This window comes from Magallana gigas, chromosome 5 (genome assembly GCF_963853765.1).
Source record: "Magallana gigas chromosome 5, xbMagGiga1.1, whole genome shotgun sequence".
NCBI lineage: Eukaryota > Metazoa > Mollusca > Bivalvia > Ostreida > Ostreidae > Magallana > Magallana gigas.
In genome coordinates, this window is record NC_088857.1 from 56,973,799 (window position 1) to 56,988,743 (window position 14,945).

The window sequence follows — 14,945 nt, forward strand, 5'->3', positions numbered from 1 at the left end:
TTTTCATGACTTTATTCTTTTAAACCCCTTGTACTGTTTTATTAGGTAAAAATATGTAAAGCACATATTTCAGCTTTAAGGTGGTATATACAGCTAGGACACCTGCATATTGTAATGAACTCCCTATTGCAGAAATAAACAATAAACTTTAAATATAATATTTCCCCCCAAAATAATGTTACCTAACAGTGAAGTGCAATGGGTTAGAGCGTTAACTACATGTCTGTAGAGAGTTCAAATGCTGCTGGGGCTTTTCTATTTTTTACTTCAGATTCCATAATTTTAAAAATTTATCTTTTTTTGCTAAATACCTGTATTGTAAAGATTTAAAATTATAAAACGTCACTGTGAAAGAATTTTGATTATAATGCACTTAACTACATGTACAGGCTTTCGTTGTTATCAAAATATTCTGATGTTTATTTATCCATGAGGAGTGTGTGTGTGTATGTGTATGTGTGTGTGTGTGGGGGGGGGGTAAAGTAGTATGTAACTGTGTTTGCAGGGGGTGGGGGGATTGGGGTCCGAGGTGTATTGTTTGGTAATTTTACTACATGTATTAATATAAATTATTTTTTTCAAGGGTGGGAGGATCTGGACCCCCCCCCCCCCACTCCAACTGTGCACGCGATGATGTTGGCACCTAGAAGCAAATCTAAATAAACCCGGCAACCGCCGAGGGAAGGGGGCATAATGTAATTTTGTTTGTAATAATTATATAGACCATACTTTCTATGAAATGAAATGAAAAGATTATTTAAAATTATTAACTAAAAATTCACATGCAAACAGTTCAACCACAAATTGTACATAGAGGGCCGCTCATGTGTATTATCATCGTCGGAACCCACAGGTCTTCTATCCGTTACACTGCAGTGTAACGGATAGAAAACCCGTGGGTTCCGTTGATGGTGTATTATGTGCACATGGCCTTCGTTTTTACTAAAACTGGTACAAAGCAGTGTTATTTAGGGGCAAACACTTGGTGCGGGTATTACTGTCTAATGACAGCTTCTAGTTTATTTTTAAACTTGAAGTTTCAATAGGAGGATTCAATATTTTTTTGAACCCCCTCATTACTGGTATTACACAATAGGGATACCATAAAGGCTGAATGGAATTTGAATGTTTACCAACCCTGTGTATACACAGTACACAGGTGTTAGCCCCCTTTTCTCCCTGCTGACGACAACCATACAGTAACCAAGTATTCCAAAATCATAAAGTTGCTAATAAGATTGTGGGGGGAGGGGGGGGGGGGGGGGGGACATAACTCAGAGACATAATATCTTGATCCCCCTCTCGAATTGGAAATAGAGGTGGGTGCAGTATATTGCAGCCATAATTTCAACATGCAATGTAATTCAGATGGGGAGGGGGGGGGGGGGTATTCAATATTTCACAGCCATAATATTTTGAACCCCCTCTCCAATATGAAAAATAGAGGGGGGTTCAAAATATCGCTGCCATAATATTTTGAACCCCCTCTCCAAAGGGAATTGGAAATAGGTTGAGGGTTCAATATATCGCGGCCATAATATTTATACCCCCGCTCGGAAGGAGAGGGGGTATACTGTTTTACCCTTGTGTGTCTGTCCATCCGTCTGTCCGTCCGTAACAAAAATTTCTGTCACATTTATCTCGGCAACTATTTATGGCAGATGCTTGAAATTCTTACACAGTGTTTGTTAAGGCATGCCATATCGTGGGATATATTTTTGTACCAATCGGACATCAACTTCCTGTTAAATGACGACTTTGCTTATTTTTTAACCAAAATTTTCAAACAAATTTTCGTCAAAGATTTTTCAGCAACTATTTATCGCAGATGCTTGAAATTTTTACACAGTATTTGTATAGGCATGCCATATCGTGGGATATATTTTTGTACCAATCAGACTTCAACTTCCTGTTAAATGACGACTTAGCTTATTTTTTAACCAAAATTTTCAAACAAATTTTCGTCAAAGATTTCTCAGCAACTATTTATTGCAGATGCTTGAAATTTTTACACAGTATTTGTATAGGCATGCCATATCGTGGGATATATTTTTGTACCAATCAGACGTCAACTTCCTGTTAAATGACGACTTTGTTTATTTTTAGCCAAAATTTTCAAACAAATTTTCGTCAAAGAATTCTCAGCAACTGTTTATCGCAGATGCTTGAAATTTTTACACAGTATTTGTTAAGGCATGCCATATCGTGGGATATATTTTTGTACCAATCGGACGTCAACTTCTTGTTAAATGAGTACTTTGTTTATTTTAGCCAAAATTTTCAAACAAATTTTCCTCAAAGATTTCTCAGCAGCTATTTATCGCAGATGCTTGAAATTTTAACACACTATTTGTTTAGGGATGCCATATTGTGCGATATATTTCTGTACCAATCGGATGCCAGCTTTCTGTTAAATGTCGACTTTGCTTATTTTGCATATTCACATCAGAGCAAGGGTATCACTAGTGAGCATTGGCTCACAGATATCTTGTTTGAACCCCCTCTCCAATAGCAATGAAAATTAGAAGGGGGTTCAAAATATCGCTGCCATAATATTTTGAACCCCCTCTCCAAAGGGAATTGAAAATAGGTTGGGGGTTCAATATATTGCAGCCATAATATTTTGAACCCCCTCTCCTAGGGCAATGAAAATTAGAGGGGGGTTCAAAATATCGCGGCCATGATATTTTGAACCCCCTCTCCAAAGGGAATTGGAAATAGGTTTGGGGTTCAATATATTGCGGCCATAATATTTTGAACCTCCTCTTCAATAGCAATGAAAATTAGAGGGGGGTTCAATATATCGCGGCCATAATATTTTGAACCCCCTCTCCAATGGCAATGAAAAATAGAGGGGGGTTCAAAATATCGCGGCCATAATATTTTGAACCCCCTCTCCAAAGGGAATTGGAAATAGGTTGGGGGTTCAATATATCGTGGCCATAATATTTTGAACCCCCTCTCCAATGGCAATGAAAATTAGAGGGGGGTTCAAAATATCGCGGCCATAATATTTTGAACCCAGGGTTCAATATTTTATGGGGGGTTCAATATATCGCAGCGATATTTTGAACCCGGGTTCAATATATCGTGGGGTTCAAGATATTATATGACACCGGGGTAGGGTAGGGTGGGGCCACCATGGGGGGGTCGAAGTTTAACATAGGAATATATAGGGTAAATCTTTAAAAATCTTCTTCTCAGAAACTAATCAGCCAAGAAAGCTGAAACTTGTTTGGAAGCATCCTCAGGTAGTGTAGATTCAAAGTTGTGAAAATCATGACCCCCGGGGGTAGGGTGGGGCCACAATGGGGGGTCGAAGTTTTACATCGGAATATATAGAGTAAACCTTTAAAAGTCTTCTTCTCAGAATCTAATCAGCCAGGAAAGATGAAACTTGTGTGGAAGCATCCTCAGGTAGTGTCGATTCAAAGTTGTGAAAATCATGACCCCCGGGGGTAGGGTGGGGCCACAATGGGGGGTCGAAGTTTTACATCGGAATATATAGAGTAAATCTTTAAAAATCTTCTTCTCAGAAACTAATCAGCCAGGAAAGCTGAAACTTGTGTGGAAGCATCCTCAGGTAGTGTAGATTCAAAGTTGTGAAAATCATGATCCATGGGGTAGGGTGGGGCCACAATGGGGGGTCAAAGTTTAACATAGGAATATATAGAGTAAATCTTTAAATATCAGCTGAAGCTTGTGTGGAAGCATCCTCAGGTAGTGTAGATTCAAAGTTGTGAAAATCATGATCCCCAGGGAAGGGTGGGGCCACAATGGGGGGTCAAAGTTTAACATAGGAATATATTTAGAGTAAATCTATAAAAATCTTCTTCTCAGAAACTAATCAGCCAGGAAAACTGAAGCTTGTGTGGAAGCATCCTCAGGTAGTGTAGATTCAAAGTTGTGAAAATCATGATCCCCAGGGGTTGGATGGGGCCACATTGGTGGGGGGTGGTGTTAAAGTTTTAAAAGCCAGATGATTCTTTATAATTGTTAAGACTTTGGTCCCAGGACAATTCTTCAGCCTCACAAGAAGGTTCAGAGTTTGATGTAGGTTTATATTCCATATAGGGTGATTTCACCATGCATCGGACACCTTTGGATTTTTCCCTTTGTTCACGCATCAAATATCGTCCAAATATAAATAAAACTTGTTGTAAAAGTTACAGGATTTCCTCTTGCTTAATTACTGGAGAAAAAATTGTGAAATTGTTAAAAATGTAGAAAATAAAGCAAATTAATGAAGTGTTGAACTATTTCACCATGGATCGGACAATATTTACCAAGCATCGGACAGCTATAGTAGTGCAGTAGAGATTAAAAATAACAACATTTTCTGGTTTTAATGAAAAATACAAAGGTTCAGAAATATTCATTTATTCAATTGCTATTAATATTTCTTATAATGTAAATCCTCAAATCTACATATAGGAATTTAGACTAGTCCTTCTGTTAAAGGAATATTTATCATAAGGGGCTCTTTATCGTGCCAGCTCCTACAGGAACTTTGGACTAAAAAGGGTGTGTCCGTAAAACTCGATTTTTAAGTGGTTTGAGGAAAATGTTTGTATCGATGATTTTTAAAATTTTTATTTTACTTCACATTTAAAGTATATTACAAGGAATGGACACATAATCTCCATATTATTAGAAGAAATCATGCAGTGAAAACTGTCCGATGCATGGTTAATTTGTGTTCGATCCATGGTGAAATGAACATATGATGCAATAATGACCTTGACATTAATTGCTCAAATTTCTTGGACTTATTTAATCAAATTTTGTTTCAAAACTTACTTCTTTCTAATTATTTTACGCAGAGAGTGCATTTTCACTAATTCACAATCAAACGCACAACATTCAAATAATGCTTTAGTATAAAATCTTCGTAACTAAATTTTCAATAATGGCGTATTTGATGTCATTTAGCAATGTCTATATTGCTATTTCTTTGACAATGTGACTGTCAAATTCTTAATAATGATAAAGTTCATTTCTTCTAATTCAGGAATATACGAAACAACACATGAGCGCATGCACATTTATTTGTATATTTATAAACAAAGTTGTCCGATCCAAGGTATGTGTCCGATGCATGGTTAAATCACCCTATAAAAAATTGTTAAGGATCTTTTTGAGAACTGCAATACTCAACATGTGATATGACTATAAAATCATCCTGTTAGAAAAGGGACTAATGATTATAAACATAAGAATATCCAGGGGGAAAAATGGATTTTATTTATACTTGATCTACATGTATTATTGTGTTATCATACCTATTTTTAGCTCACCGAGACGAAGTCGGGGGGAGCTTATGCTATACCCTCGGCGTCGGCGTCGGCGTCCGGACCTGGTTAAAGTTTTTGTTGCAGGTCCTGTATCTAACTTATTACTTGTCCTATCTTCACCAAACTTGCATGAATGATGCATCTGGACCTACTAATGGACTTGAGAGACTTGGATGCTGAATCTGGGCCATGAATTTCAGATGCTGGAGGAGGTTAAGGTGTTTGGAGCAGGTTAAAGTTTTTGTTGCAGGTGCCCTTTGATAGCCATTTCTAAGTTACTACTGGTCCAAACTTCACCAAACTTGCATAGATGGTGTGTCTTATGATACTGATGCACCTGACAGGCTTGAATGCTGAATCTGAGCCATAGGTTTCGGATGCTGGATGAGGTTAAGGTTTTTAGAGCTGGTTAAAGTTTTTGGAGCAGGTGCCCTCTAATGATTATATCTTACTTACTACTGGTCCTAACTTCACCAAACTTGCATGGATGGTGTGTCTTATGATACTGATGCACCTGACAGGCTTGAATGCTGAATCTGAGCCAAAGGTTTCAGATGCTAGATGAAGTTAGGTTTTTCGAGCAGGTTAAAGTTTTTGTTGCAGGTGCCCTTTGATAGCCATTTCTAAGTTACTACTGGTCCCAACTTCACCAAACTTGCATAGATGGTGTGTCTTATGATACTGATGCACCTGACAGGCTTGAATGCTGAATCTGAGCCATAGGTTTCAGATGCTGGATGAGGTTAAGGTTTTAAGAGCTGGTTAAAGTTTTTGGAGCAGGTGTCCTCTTATGATTATATCTTACTTACTACTGGTCCTAACTTTACCAATCTTACATGGATGGTGTGTCTTATGATACTGATGCACCTGACAGGCTTGAATGCTGAATCTGAGCCATAGGTTTCGGATGCTGGATGAGGTTTAGTTTTTTTGGAACAGGTCACATGTTTAATACATGTAGGTAATAGCACTATTTCAAACTTGCATATATGATCTAACTATAATATAAATGAATGGCAGAGGTAGCTTCAGATGCAGAGCCTGATCTCCATTATCGAGGATGCTAAAAAATATATCTTAGTTATTTCTGGTCCTAACTTCACCAAACTTGCATGGATGGTGCATCTTATGATACTGATGCACCTGACAGGCATGAATGCTGAATCTGAGCCATAGGTTTCGGATGCTGGATGAGGTTATGGTTTTAAGAACTGGTTAAAGTTTTTAGAGCAGGTGCCCTCTGATGATTATATCTTAGTTATTACTGGTCCTAATACATCACCAAACTTGCAGGGATGATGCATCTCATGATACTGATGCATCTGAGAGGCTTGAATGCTGAATCTGAGCCATAGGTTTCGGATGCTGGATGAGGTTTAGGTTTTTGGAACAGGTTACATGTTTTATAGATAATAGCTTGCATAATTGATTTAACTATAATATAAATGAATTGCAGAGGTAGCTTCAGATGCAGAGCCTGATCTCCATTATCAAGGATGCTAAAAATTCTCCTACCTCACTCAAACCTACTTGATAGATGTGTTTGTTGTTAAATGATATAACATGATTCCTATGATATAGTATTCTATGATATGATACACTATTGTTTTATATGATACAATGTAATATCATACATTATATTGTAAAAAGTTATATGATATGATATTTAAGCATTGAATCCTTATTTTTTGAAAGATATAGTCTCATAACTGCAACGGTGTGTGCATACAAATTGAATAAAGCGCGTTAGCGCGTTATGAAAATTTGTTTGCACACACCGTTGCAGTTATGAGACTATATCTTTCAAAAAATAAGGATTTAATGCTTATATTTACATTTTTTTTACCTTCTTGCTTTGTCTGCAAATGTGAATTTTACAACAAATTTATGTATTATCCTATGGGTAAGTTCAAATTAATGGAAGAGCAACTGTAACAGCCACAAGCGTGATCTTTGATTTTCGTTTGTGACGTTGCACTTAACAGCGTTCAACGTTTGTGACGTCACAATTAAAACTCGTGATTTAACCTTTTAGTACCCTGTCTGTGTTATGGTGCTACATCTGCAGTAGCTTTCCACACGTTTTACATGCAAAAAATATGTGGAATGTAAATATGATATTGTATCAATTTTTTTGTACATTATTATATGATATTGTATTATGATATTGTTATGTATAGTATTGTATATTATTATACAATATTGTAGAATATGATATTGTATAATATATTATTTTATCGAATGATATTGTTTCATATTATATTGCAATATATGATTTTGTATCATATGATACAATATTGTATATTATAATTATATCATATTGTATGATACAATAATGTATAATATGATATTGGTTTATATAATATATTGTTATATAATACATGAAATTGTATTATATGATATTATAAGATATTATATAATATGATATTGTATAATATGATATTGTATCATATGATATGATATTGTATAAAATGATATTGTATAATATTGTATTATATAATATCATACTGTATCAGATGATATTGTATCATGATATGATACAATGTTTTATCAAATTATATTGTATCATATGATACAATATTGTGTATCAAATATGAAACGATATCATACAATACAATATTATACTATATTATACAATATAATATCATATGTTACAATATTGTGATGTATTATGTGATATGATATAGTATCAAATAATGCTATATTGTATTTATATTAGGTATTATGATATTGTATTATGTGATTAAATACAATAATGTATAACACGATACAATGTCATATTATATGTTACAAAATCATATTGCATCAATATATATTACAGTATTATATTGTATTAAATGATATATATTGTAAGTATCATTGGATGCAATATCATATTTTATATATTGTATTGATAAACATTATATCTTATAATAATGTATGAAATGAACATATGATTATCATACAATTTTTTTACATATGATATACGATATTGTGTCAAAACAGTATCCATGAATATCCAAGATCATTAACTATGATTTTCATATAATATGATAAAGGTGGTTTTATAAAGGTGATGCCTCATAAAGTTTATGCCTCGTCTCGGTGAGCTTTGTAATCTGTGATTACCTATGTTTCCTCAGGTGAGTGATGTGGCCCATGGGCCTCTTGTTGATGTTGGGGATCATGAGCTGCATTTCTGATGCTTTGGTCATCATCTACATCATCATTATCCTCTTCAGCATCATCTTCCTGGAGAAGCTGTAGAAAAAGGGGGATGCATTTTAAAAAAACTACTGAGTCAAATTCAACGTAATTTTGCATCAATAATCCTTATGTAAAGGAAAATATAAATTGCAAAAATTATTGGCGAAGTCTGTTTCAAATTTGAGTAATTTATGAAAATAAAAATTAAGAGATAATTGCTGTCAATCAGTTTATAACTTCGGGTTCGGTATTCCATATCGAAAACGAAAGTTCTTTGTACAAAGCAGCCATGTTTGAATGTTGAAGCATGTCAAACTGACAAAGATGAATTTGCTTGTTGTGCAACAGTTTACGTGCGAAGGGATACTTGAAACATGCTAAATATATTTGTGTCGATTTCGTGAAGTGAATTGAGGTTAAATCTTTCAATGCGTTGACATTTTCACTCGTGACCCTGGTTTTACGTTGTTTTGAATTTCGTTTATGCTTTTTAACTTGAGGGGAAATATCGCCTATATTTTGGAATTTTTACGTATTGAATCAAATATAGACTTCGGTAAATCAGACAGTTAATTGTTTACCTGTGCCAAATTAACAAAATCTGATGCACTAACAACGTATTATATTATAAATACTATACATTCTATTGGTAATTCGGTACGATCTCTACATTATGGTTGATTATAATGAAACGTGTTTTGTTAAGATGCTCTGCATTTTCAGTCTAAACGGTGATTGTTTTTGCTGCTAGAAATATATAGGTATTATATATTTATTATGAAAAATAAATTGTGCTCTTTCTTTGTTTTAGTGCATGTTTCCTCTGTTTTAATTGTTTACAATTTTCTCTTTACTAACCATATTCAGCTGTGTCAAGTTTCGAATTATAAGCAAGATACAGAGCTTTGCTCACAGAACTGAGGCCATTCTTTTGTTCATTCTGAATAAGAAAAAACTATATTGAGATATACTTGTACTCTTAAATAAATCAAAATAGTTTTATGTAACATTTGATCAGGTTTTGGTAAAGGAGAATTAATGATTCTTTTATTTCTTCTTTATTTCTTCTATATTTCTTGACTTCTAAGCGCTTACCTCGGAATCCATGCCTAGGTCACAGAATACATATCGGTTATCATCAGAGATCATTCGGAAATTAATCAGTTATAATGGCGTCCAACACAAAACTGGACATAGCGTTGTGGAATTTCAGCAAGTCTAGAGATCTTCACAGATTTCATTTTGAACCTGTATTGTTTTGATACACTTTTATAACCGAGGATGATTAAATATAAGGAGTTGGAAATGATATCAATGAACTAATGCAGCTTTAAAGGAAATTTTGATACACAAGGAAAAATGTCATGCATACTGTGTACAACATTATCAGTTTCACATAGCAGTGACATGGATTCAGAAAACCACAGTGTTGTGATCTGAAAAAAAATTGGATCACACTCTTCAAAATTAACAGCATCAAAAAAGGGAAATTAATGGTTGATTAATAAATTTATTTACCTTTCCATGGTTCCTGTACAGTTTTGTGTTATACACAGGTGACTGTTAAGGTCCTTGGGCCTCTTGCTATACAAAACTAAATAATCATTTACATGTAAAACTGTAATAATAATAATTGCAATCACTTTTAGGTCATGAACAAGTTTGGCATGGATTTATTGATATTGTCTTCTCCTCACATCTGGGACTTCATTCCATGGCAAATACTGTGTTGGATATTGAAGAAAATATTTCCAAAAAAAGAAGAGTTGATGAACAGGATGGTAAGGATCATAAAATTTATTTAATGCATTTACCCTAAAGTATCATGTATAAATCGCACTCGCAGCAGGTCCTAAAAATGTCGAAAACAACGGCCGTGATTTCCCCCAAAACTATTGATGTTTCATTACAATTTTATAATATAAGCATAATTTCTGTAATTTTGTGATCAGAATATTATAGCTCAGGCAAAGAAAATCAACGGCCGCCATTTTCCTAAATAACTATGTTTAATGATAATTTTATAACCCAATTGCATTTACTTTAATTTCATGATTAGAACTTGGCCCAATGATATTAGAGTCAAAGTCTGACAAAAAAAACCCATAAGCCATTTTTATCTTAATGAAATCCAAGGGCAATTAATTATTTCATCATCGTTATAATTGATGAAAAGTGTACAAGGAAAGTATGATTTAAATGGGCAGGATCATATATCATTTGACACTTTATAAAAAACGAATTTCTTATACGCGGTGAAGAAGTTGAAGATCATCAAGTATGTAGAGACAAATGGCAAACAAGCATAGTGCTTAAAAGCAATAATGTTTGCAGTGATCTGAAAGAATTGTTTTAATTGATTAATTATAGTCAAACTCTTTGATTGTTGTTAAACAAACAGTGTGAAGAAACGTATGTATGTCGTATATTGTCATTATTAAGTCATACAAATGATCAATGTATTTTTTGCAGTGTCTGTGTAAAGTGATAACGTTTAACTTCATAACCATGATAACTGGACACAAATTTATCAAGTTAAATAAAATCATAATAATTGCTTATAGAACACCCTGTGAAGTCAGACACAAGTCAGGTGCATGCTTCTGACACTGGAAATTGTTAAACAAACATTGAATTGAAAATTTTGAACTTTGAAATTTCTTTGATTTTTGTAGCCATGATGAGTTATTGTATTATAAATGCACCACTACCTATTTTATAAGGAAATATGCTTAGTTTTTTTTAAAGCAGCGCAAAACATAATTCATTTACTTATTCTAATATATTATTTGATATAAGATCATACTTGCCAACCTCTAAAATGTGAAAATCTGGTCATGACCAGTGAGGTTTGGAAAGTAAAAAATCTGGTCATAGCGCGTAACGGCATTCACAACATATTTACCATGCATTTCATAGGTATTTACAGTAGAAATATGTGTTAAAACTTATGTGTAATACTTTATTGCAAAGAAGCATTTTAACTAACAGTTGCTGATTTTGAATTTTGTAAAGTGATCTGACACAGAAAGTGGTAGGTTTTGTTCAGCTAAAAAAAGCAAAAAAAAAGGAGTTCTGCTGCTACTTTAACCTTGCTTTTGAACTCTGTAAACGATGTAAAATATGACGTCACAGGTACATTGTTTTCCCGAACTTTCTAAACCTAAAGCAAACCTTGTGCCTTGTAAGTAATATAAGGCATATAGTCTTTATTATTAAATACACATGCTTTTAATTTGTTGTAAAAAGATTCAATTTATCCACACAATCAAATATCACAAGAGGAAAGCAAACTAAAGTAGAAAATAGAGAAATCGGACTTCGAAGTTTGAAGATCCATGATCCGCACCCGTGTTTCACCTCCAGCTAAGAGGTGCATTTTTAATGTGCAAGTGGAGAGTTTTCAAGCCGCTGTGACGTCAGTTTTATATTCAGTAATCAGAGATTCAGAGATCAGAAATCAATGAAATATAACACGTATTGTCGTCAGAGATAGACGAAAAGTATAATTTTCATGATGATTTTGTAATGTGTTCATAATATAGAGTATAGATCTACTCAGTAATTTCTCTGCACATGCATTTTTTTTTTTAAAAATCATCATTATTTCACCTGCTCACATAATGCATGTACATATGTAATGCTTTTCATATGCAATATTTATATCATGATGCTGTTGTGTAACTCTGTATATATAGCAGAAGTATATGCATGATTATTAATACCTCCATTTTATTTCCCCTTAGTATAAGTATAATGATATTTCATTTGGACGTCGGAAGCAAATAAAAAATGGAAATATATGTTACAAAAAAAAAATATATTGTACATCTAATTTCAATTTAAATAAATTAAAATGGGGTGCTAACCCCCTTTTTCAATTTTTTTCTGTTTCCAACGCCCCCTCTCTCTCTCTCTCTCTCTCTCTCTCTCTCTCTCATTGCAATTTACTATAATGCACTGCCTGTGATTATTGTGATTATGTAGTATATGCAACCTCTGATCCTTAAACACCCTCTGTAGTATGCTAGCTAGCTTTGTAACATAACTGCATGGTGTGCGCTTTTGTGCTCATGCGTATGGGTCACTAACCAGTTAATCCAAGCACTATGGACACTGGGGGAAATGTTGGAAGTCTTGAACGAACAAAGTTTTATTATATTCAAAAAATAATTCAATCAAACGCATTTTCAGAATAAATGTTGCTTGATTCAAACAATAGCTTCCGGTCTGAAAAAATCGGATGGACGACCCGAGTCAAATTACTCCCATCCCCACCTTTTTCTTTTATTTCCTAATATCCATCAATTGGTCGTCTCCATCACATTCAGGGGTATAAAGAGAGGGAATAAAATTATTGCCACTTAATGTTTTTACAAATGTATTTATAGATTTTTTTGGGAACATTCTAAACCGATATTTAAATCTTGTAAATGTGTTCCTGACCAGAGTGCACATGCATTGAGGCAAGTCCTGCTAATATTTATTTACCTATTGTTAATTTTTTAGTTTTGGTAAGAATTTCAATCATTTCTAGCCTTAATTAACAAGTCTGCAGCAATGAAATTGTGCGTCTGCAGTGTATGCTTAATTAAAAAAAAAGGTTTGATGAAATCTTGTTTGTTTTATTACTAGTATCTCTTAGAAGTTTTAATTCTGAAATTTCGTAGTATATCTAATGTCTAAATAATAGGATACATGATAAATAGTGGGGATAATTTATCTGCTAAGTAGATGGTACAGGTGTAATACAATTGTATTTATGGCCGTCCCCGGGAACTTGACGTGACCTGTTGAATGGGTGCGCTACATCATCCGGCCCTAGTGAAGATCATCTTATATTCAGACAGTGAAGGTTTGAAATGTTGTGTTGTACATGAACTTTCTTAATGGTTTACATGCGAACCCCATTTATGGTATTCTTGTAACAAAATTTCTGATTCTTGGAACCATTTAAACAAGAAATGATTTTTCGTGTGTGTGTTTCATTTGGGTGTAAAGGTAGCTATAAACTCTGTCCCAAGATATCCTCGGTTCTCATTTTGCTTAGTTACTCGATATTATTATAAACACCTATGGGTTCAAACCATGTTCATTCAAATTTAATTAATTAGTGAGATTAATTTTCAAGATTTCTGTTTTGAAACTATGCCCGCCCCCCTTTTCTAGCTTTTGAGGTTTCAACAATCGCAATTTCTGGGACCTTTCCGGCATGCTCGGAAAAACACCTTGAACGATTACCTATTATTCTGAAAAATTTTCAGATTTCTTATTATTTTTTTTTTCTTCTAGACGCCAACTTTGATCCTTAATATCCCGCTCGTTTGTTCATGGATTGTTTTGAAATTTTCAGGTTGATAACATATCGCACGATGTTGTCGTTGCATATTTTAGTTGATGAAAATCCCCATTCAGTTTTGAGTTATTCCCCTTTTAGTAAAATTTAACGAATTCTTTTGTCCGGAGGGTTTAGCTTTAACGATGACTGGCAGAGTCTCAAAGATGGGCTGGTTTGGAAGCTGATACATTGAATTTGTGCGAGACATATATTTTATTTATTATTTAAATGCAAATAAAAGGAGTGGTATAGATGTTGAAAAAAATGCAAAAAAATTCGCGTATTTTCCGTTTTAGTTGTCTACCTGATAGTAATTTGTTATAAGATGTATTTTTAAAGTTCTTGGTCTTACCGAGACCTTTCATTCGGTATACAGAAAAAGGGGCTGGCCCCTATAGTTAGGGAGTTAGAGGCATCAAAAGTTTTTAGCTCACCGGAGCTGAAAGCTCAAGTGAGCTATTCTGATCACATTTTGTCCGTCGTCCGTCTGTCCGTCTGTCTGTCTGTCCGTCCGTCCGTCCGTCCGTCCGTCTGTAAACTTTCTTCATTTTGAACTTCTTCTCTAAAACCGCTAATCCAATTTCAACCAAATTTGGCACAAAGCATCCTTATGGGAGGGCAAATATAAATTGCAGAAATAAAGGTCCGATCTGTATTCAAAGCGGAGAAAACCTTGAAACTGTAGAAAAAGGGGGGTGCATTTTAAAAAATCTTCTTCTCAAGAACTACCGAGGCAAATTCAACGTAGTTTAGCATACATTATCCTTATGGGAAGGAAAATATAAATTGCAAAAATTAAGTGCTAATTCCGTTTCAAATCTGAGTTATTACGAAAATAATAATAAAGGAAAGGCGTGTTTCAGCTTCGCGTTCGGCATCCGGTAAAATGGCCAGGCAAGACTTGGTCTGGGCAAAACAAAAGATTGGCAGTTATTAATCTGCCAATCTCATTAAAATTTCAGGATATTTGATGGACCAGTATATTTGTATTCGCTGTAAATATTGTGCAAAATAATGAGTATTTGGAATTGACGATTGTCGTTCTGCCCCGTCTTTTATTTTGCCACGGCCCGGGTTTGCATACCCATTTTACCAAGACTCGTATTCCATACTTCTAAAACGAGGTT

General features: G+C 34.4%; 1 protein-coding gene across 2 annotated transcripts in view; it reads left to right on the forward strand.

The window, feature by feature from the left end:
• The window catches only part of LOC117684913 (uncharacterized), a 65,528-nt gene that overhangs the window by 16,411 nt on the left and 34,172 nt on the right, over positions 1–14,945 (forward strand). For both annotated transcript variants that reach the window (XM_066083802.1, XM_066083801.1), the window contains exon 3: positions 10,130–10,261. In XM_066083802.1, coding sequence (XP_065939874.1) covers positions 10,130–10,261 — 132 coding nt within the window. The remainder of the gene's footprint in view (positions 1–10,129; positions 10,262–14,945) is intronic.